At 55.7% G+C, this 7297-nt stretch overlaps 1 protein-coding gene across 1 annotated transcript in view; it reads left to right on the forward strand.

The window, feature by feature from the left end:
• The window catches only part of MAN1C1 (mannosidase, alpha, class 1C, member 1), a 152307-nt gene that overhangs the window by 115979 nt on the left and 29031 nt on the right, over nt 1-7297 (forward strand). Inside the window, exons 3-4 of the mRNA XM_010830079.1 lie at nt 1728-1843; nt 4222-4302. Of these exons, the coding sequence (XP_010828381.1) occupies nt 1728-1843; nt 4222-4302 (197 nt within the window). The remainder of the gene's footprint in view (nt 1-1727; nt 1844-4221; nt 4303-7297) is intronic.

Consider the following 7297-nt stretch of genomic DNA (forward strand, 5'->3'; position numbering starts at 1 on the left):
CCTCCAGACTTAACTTTCTGCCAACTTCTCCTGGGTCTACCTCCCATCCTTTTCCAGGGCATGCCTTTTATCTGACCTTGCCCAGCTTAGAGAGGTGGTTAAGTGTTTGAGTTTCATAGGCATTACTCTGCAAAGTCAACACAAGTGAGCAGTCAGGGAAGCACTAATTAAGGAGATCAGACATTAGCTCTGAATGCAGGAGGGCCCGCAGAGCCGTGCTTCAAACTCAAGTGGGGCTCCGCACCCGTTGGCCAGCTCTGGCAGCATCTGGGGGAAGGAGTACTCTGAAGGAACAATACTCCTCTTAAGTTACCCACTAGTCCCTGAAGGAAATTGCTGCTGCCTGTGATGGCTGTAGTACAGAGTTGATGGGAGCCTGCCATCTCTTCCAGGAAGCCCTCCAGGTGGCACCAAGCACATCTCTTTCTCCCTCCTTTCCTCCTTCACCATCCTCTACAAGCCATGCTCTGTTGTCCCACATGGGGAGGTCTTCCTCGTTGCTTTTCTGTCCGGCTTGTGAGGGGGAAACGGTACAGTGTTCTCTGCCTTTACTTCCAAGACAGGAGTCTGAAGCCCAGGGGTGGCCATGGACTCTTTAGTGTGTGTATGTGTTTGGTTTCTTTGCTCAAACTGTCTTTCCTTTTTTTTTTAGGCAGAAATAAATTTCTGGTTATAAAAATAATCCATGAGCTAGAAGCAATCAAAAAGCACCTGTAATCTTCACCCTCAGAGATAACCACTGAATCACTTCCTGCCAGACTTAATTCTGTACCAGCTTGTCCATACTGGCAAACAGTAAAGAAATTATACTCTGCTTTTTTGTGGGTTTTTTTGGCAATTTAATTTTTTTAGCTCATCAGATCCTATGGCTATCTCCCCAACTAATAGTCTTTCTCACTTGTGTGAATGTATGCATAATGTCCTAGTTTGTACATAAACCACAATTTGTATAACTGATCCCCTATTATTGGACTTGGAGCTTTTTTTCCCCCAACTTTTGCCCATTATATTTGGGGCTTTCCTGGTGGCTCAGATGGTAAAGAATCTTCCTTCAAGGTCTGCCTACGAGGCCTGGGTTCTATCCCTGGGTTGGGAAGATCCACTGGAGAAGGGAATGGCTACCCACTGCAGTATTCCTGCCTGGAGAATTCCATGGACAGGAACTTGGTGGGCTACAACGGGGTCACAAACAGTCAGACACGATTGAGCAACTAACACTTTCACTTTCACTTTTTCACCCATTATATGTTACTGCAATAAATACCTCCCTGGGTAAATATTTAGGAACATCTATTTTCTTAGCATAAAATAAAGAGTGGAATTGAGTCAGAAGACTAGCACATTTTTTAAGATTTTGTCGACCAAATGCCAGTTCACCCTCCCCTCCCCTCACCCTCCAGCATCACAGAAAAGTGGTAGGTACCGCCTGGTGCTGATAGCTGGCTTGCTGGCGGACATAAAAGTGAACCAAGGTCTGGGAAGCGGCTCAGCCCTTGGACTTGTCTCCCCGACCCACCACCCCCTCTTTGCTGCCCTGAGGAGGAAGCAAAGGGAGGACTCTGGATCCCAGATGTGCCTTTAAAGGCTGGTGACCCTGGAGTCTCCCTGAGTTGTGCCTGGGAGCCTGCCCAGGTATTTAGAGGAGGCCTGGCGAATGATGGCTTATGGTTGGGGTGGAAAGGATGAGAACGACCCTGGGTCACGCCCTGCATCCTCTGTGCCTGCAGGAGGCCTCAGCGGGGCCACGGTCATCGACTCCCTCGACACCCTCTACCTCATGGAGCTGAAGGAGGAGTTCCAGGAGGCCAAGGCCTGGGTCGAAGAGAGCTTCCACCTGAACGTGGTGAGTCCGAGACCTCCTGGGCTACTAGGGCTGGAAGGGGCCTGAGAGGTCAGCCACCCGCTCGCCTCCCATCTCTGAGACCCAGGCTGCCCAGCAGGGCATTCTCAGAGCCAGGGCTCCCAACACTCTGTGCCAAGTGCCCTCCCCTGTGACCAGCCTTAAGGTGGGGATGTCCCACAGCCCATGAGTATCTACCAGCCTGAACTGCAGGCACGTTGCTCCCACCCAGGAAGCTCCTTCTGGGAGTAAGTCTGTCAGACAGAACAGCTGCAACAGGGGAAGCGACTCTAGAAAGGGAGAAGTGGCCATCCGCTTGGACCTGCCCTGAGCCGGAGTGCCCATCTATGTGTCCCCACGCTGCCCTCTTGAGACAGGTGAGGGGGCACGGAGGCCATCTGGTGTGAGGCCCAAGGCCAGGTCTGGGGCCCTCTTGGTCTCCAGCCTTTGCAGGCAACCCTGCTCAGGACCTCAAGGACCAGACCCTTGGGGAGGGAATGCTCGTGCGTATGGATGGTACAGAAGCCTTAAGTGCCAGACGCCTGCCTCTCCCAGTGATCTCCCAGCCTGGGCTAAAGTGACAGATCCATCCTGGCAGTCTCAGCTCCCCTCAGGGAGAGGCCGTTTAGGTGGTCTGGGGAGCAGGACATGGAGACAGATGGTGGGGTCACGTCAAAGCCCACCATCAGGCTCCAGCCGGGGCTCCATGAGTGACAGGTCCTGCTGTGAACTGAGACAGCTCCTGTAGCTCCTGGCAGAGTGGACGCCTCTGCTTTTAGAGGGGCCCACGTCACCGCGGAGCAGGGCAGAGAGACAGGGTGGAAGAGGTCTGGCAGAGCGACACTACAGGGGATGGCTCGGCCCGCAGGCTGGGAAAAGTCATGCGACCTTCCTGGACCTGAGTTTCCCACCCGAAAGATGGGGCGATGCTGGTGCCTAATGCACAGGCTTGTAAGGATGGATGACCATGGAGGGTTGTAAAAAGCATTTGATAACACACTGTAAAGTCCACTGGTGATAAAGTGATGCCATCATCCCTGTGGTGATTTTGAAGCTTGTTGTGACTTCTGCCCAGTCTGCGTGAGGTGAAGACGTGCAGAATCCTGCCATTTCCTACGGGAGCAGAGGCGGGAGAAGGCAGGAGTGGCTCCATAGCCCATCTGGCCCCTTAGCAGATGGTGGGAAGAGAGTGGGCCTCAGGCAGCTGCCGGAGGGGCCGGGTGGTGGCAGGGCTGGGGAGCCTAGGGGCATTCAGGCAGCCCGGGGACAGTTAGGGAGTGTCCCTGGAAGAAAGCCAGGTGGGGGCTCTTCACCTCTCTGAGTCTGGGCTTTCTCATCTGAAAGGTGGGTGTGATGACTTCACCAAGGACTGGAAGGCAAAAGAGAGGACCAGCTTTGCAAGTGCTCTGTTAGTGGACAAGCTCTCCCAGATAAAAGGATGGCCGTCATTGTCATCAATAACCAAAGACTGCAGTGTGGGAAGCGTGCAAAGGGAACCCTCGGGAGCAAGGGGGGGATGATAACAGGTACCTTTTTGGAGCCACACCCAGCCCTGGGCAGGCACTGGGCAGGCCTCTCCCCTGCCCCAGTCAGCATCTGCTGTCCACCCGCTCAGGAAGAGGAAACTCGGAGCGGGAAAGGCTGAGTATCTTGCCCAAAGTCCCAAAGCCAAGTGAGTGGCTCAGGTGGGATATTAAGCCAGATCTGGTCCTTAGCGTGATGCCCCAATACCCCTGCTTCGCTGTCCAGGCTTCAGAAAGAAGACGACAATGTTGAAGGCGAGTGTGGGTGTACCCTGAGGGCTGCGGAGCGGAGGCTAAGAAAGTGCTGATTGCCTGTCAGAATCTGCCTGGCAGCCCTCCTTTTGCCCCAGAACCTCCTCTGAGAACCTTCTGCTTGCCCTGTCAGCCCGGAGAAGGGCCACACCAGCCTCCTGCAAAGCCAAGGGGGCTCCCTCAGAGAGGGGAGGGGGCCAGACTGGGAGAGGATTTGCCGGTCCTCCGGCTAAGCTTCAGCCGGCAGCTCCCCCGGCGCGTTCTCAAGCTCCTTGGAGAGCAGCCAGGCATAACTTTGCTCCGATGGCCTCTGGCAAGGGCCAGGGAAGGAAGCCAAGCCCAGTGTTTATTTGGAACTCTGTAAATGTGCGGTAGCTGCCGCCGGGCAGGTGCTGATCCCTCTCGCCTTTTGCTCTAAAACCCTCACCGTGGGGAGCCTGACCTGCTGGGCAAGGGCTTGGAGCCTGGCCCAAGTGTGGCTAGGCCCGTGGGGCAGAGGCAGTGGGTGGCAGGTGTGACCTGTCTCTAGGGCCCAGCAGGCCCTAGGGAACCCTGCAGGGATCTCATGAATATCCCCTCTGCCCTCCCCATCTTTCTGCCCTACAGAGTGGAGAAGCATCCTTGTTTGAAGTGAACATCCGGTACATCGGAGGACTCCTCTCAGCCTTCTACCTGACGGGAGAGGAGGTGAGTTGGCCTCTTGAGGCCCCTGGGTCATCCTGGCTGAAGAGGGCTTGGGAGAACACCAACCCCACCCCCTCATTTTATGAAGAAACAGGGGTTTCAGGGGATCCACATCCCATCTCCATAGGGCCACCTACAGATTCTTCCTCCTCTTCTGTCCGGCGCGTCCACTCTGCTGCTCAGAAGTGGCTCCCAAGTGGTGGTAAATCTTTAAGGGCAGCTGCTCCTGGGCCAGACACCAGCTCCAGGTCTCAAGGGTGTGACCAGGGAGGTGGGCAGCCACTGCTGGCCACTCAGCCCAGGCCAGCTGCGTTGGCTTCCAGAAGGAGAGCCTTGACATGAGGCGAGAAGGTGGAGCCCTGGGCACGGAGTAGAAAAACCTGCCTGTCACCCACACGGGGCACCTGCCTGTGGCTTTGAGCAAGTTCCTTCTCCCACTCCTGGGCCTCCTGCCTTCCCCTCCGTGGGGTGATCCCAAGCCCATGGAGTCAGAGAGCTCTTGTGAAATGGGACGAGAGGGAAAGGGTTCAAACCCAGGGCTGAAAGAATCCAGAGCCCATGTTCTCCGCACTGTAAGGAACCCTGAGATCACAGAGTGGGGACTTCATCCCTTGGGAGTGTCCTAGGATTGAGGGGCAAGCTGGCTGAGTCCCCAGCACATGGGTCACCCATCAGTCATGTCTCCATTACCCAGAGGGCTACACTGCTCTGCACATCACTGCTGTGTCCACTTAGAGACAAACAATGGTCCTGCTCCCTGCCGGCGGGGAGCCTCTGCCGCCGCTGTCAGAGGAAGTCACTGGGTTGCCCTGGATGCCAAGGGTGTGGAGGCAGCAGTGAGCCCTCGATCTCTGGTCGCTCAGAGCCCCTCTCCCTCAAGCCTGATCTCCTCAGCAGAGGTTCCTGCTTGTACCAATTTGTCCCCAAATGATGGATGTGAGAGTTGGACTATAAAGAAAGCTGAGGGCCAAAGAACTGATGCTTCTGAACTGTGGTGTTGGAGAAGACTCTTGAGAGTCCCTTGGACTGCAAGGAGATGCAACCAATCCATCCTAAAGAAAATCAGTCCTGAATATTCACTGGAAGGACTGATGCAGAAGCTGAAACTCCAATACTTTGGCCACCTGATGCAAAGAACTGACTCATTGGAAAAGACCCTGATGCTGGGAAAGATTGAAGGCAGGAGGAGAAGGGGACAACAGAGAATGAGATGGTTGGATGGCATCACCGATTCAATGGACTTGAGTTTGAGTAAACTCCGGGAGTTGGTGATGGACAGGGAGGCCTGGCGTGCTGCAGTCCCATGGGGTCGCCAAGAGTCGGACATGACTGAGCAACTGAACTGAACTGAACCAATGGCCCATGGGAACCCTGCGAGCCACCTGAGGCCTGAATGTCATTTGAAAAACCCCAAGACAGGAAAATGACATGGAGTCGAAGAAGGCACCAGGCTCTGCCCAGGCACTCCCCAGCCTCCTGTCCAGGATTGGGGAGGAGCAATACAGCTCAGGGCCCACCGTGGGTGTAGGACCAATGATTTCTGGGGGGCAGAGCAGGCAGTGGGGTGTGGTGTGAGCGCCGTGGTCCAGGAGGCCCCAGGAGAGTCCGATCAGCACAGAGCCCCTGAGCAGGCAGGCTCCTGGGTGGTCAGCACTGCCCCGTCCCCCCAGACACGCCTCACTGGCCCCTCCCTCCACGTGGCATAGACCAGGCTGCCCTAGCAGGTAGGCAGACCAAGAGCTAGAGAGCCATCTGGTGCAGGTCACACAGGCTCCTGTGGCCTTCCTCCCGCGGCCTGGGTCCTAGCTCTCGCTCAGCCTGGCCCGGCATCACTGCTTGTAACCAGCCGGGACTTGGCCACACGAGGGTGAGGACGCCCTCCTCTCTCCTCCTCCGTCTTGCCCACAGTGGGTATCCATGGGGTGGGCTGTTCCTATGAGTGTCTGTGGAATGGACGGTGAAGGAGCCCCCACATCCCTTCCGGTGCTGAGGTCTTTCTTGCCACAGAGGGAACCTGCAGGAGGTGGAGCCCCTGAGACTCCGCTCCCAGGAGAAAGACAAGTACAGCCACAGCCGCACCGAGTGACACGCGGAGCTCACTTTACAGCTTGTATAGCACATTCACTTACGTACATCCTCTCATCTGATTTCCAAAGGACTCTCTCTGAAGCAGCCAGGGCACGCATCACTGTTGCTTTGTGCAGAGGAGGCTCAGAGACAGCACATGGCTCACCCAAGGTCACGCAGCTGCCCAGACGGGAGATCTGAACCTGGGCTTTGACTCCCAGTCCAGAGCCCTTTCCGCTCTGCAGCACGTAATCTGCCGGTCTCTCTCACCCCTGTTCTGGAACTAGGAGGCCACTGCCCGTTGTTTACCGTGACTGTCTGAGGCCAACTCTCTCTGTGTTGGTTAGCGTGTGGCCTGGAAAAGAGCCACATAACATAGCTCCACAACCTCGGGCAAATTACTTCTCTGAGACTCAGTTTTGTCTTCCCCAAGGCTGTTGCAAGGACTGAAGTTCACGTAGATAAGACGCATCATTTCCAAACGATAAGGAGGACGGGCTTTCTATTCCCCATGGTACTACTCCTATCTACACAGTCCCCCAGCATCCTGCCTGGGATGGTTGAGACCCTGCTGAACCAGTCGGCAGGAGGGCCTTCCAAAGGAGGAGATGTGGTTTGCTGGGAGAGAGGAGCATTTCAGAGCAGTTAGCTTGGAGTCCTTGAGCAGAGGGCAGCCTGGAGCCCCAGCCTTGCGTGAGGGTCCCCATGGGTTCCTTTGTGCCTCTGTGCTCAGCCCCCCTGGGGGTCAAATGAAGATATCAGGACCTTCAAACAAGAGCCCCTTGTTACTGAACCGGTGGCTTCTGGGATGATTCGAGGCTTTGGAATCTGGTGTCTAGACAAACTCCCTTGGGATTCTGCTGTGCTGCCCCTGTCCGCACTTCTAGGACCCACTGTCTGGCACTGGACATTATCATCTCGCACCCATCAC

This window comes from Bison bison, unplaced genomic scaffold (assembly GCF_000754665.1).
Source record: "Bison bison bison isolate TAMUID 2011002044 unplaced genomic scaffold, Bison_UMD1.0 scf7180017864516, whole genome shotgun sequence".
Taxonomy (NCBI): domain Eukaryota; kingdom Metazoa; phylum Chordata; class Mammalia; order Artiodactyla; family Bovidae; genus Bison; species Bison bison.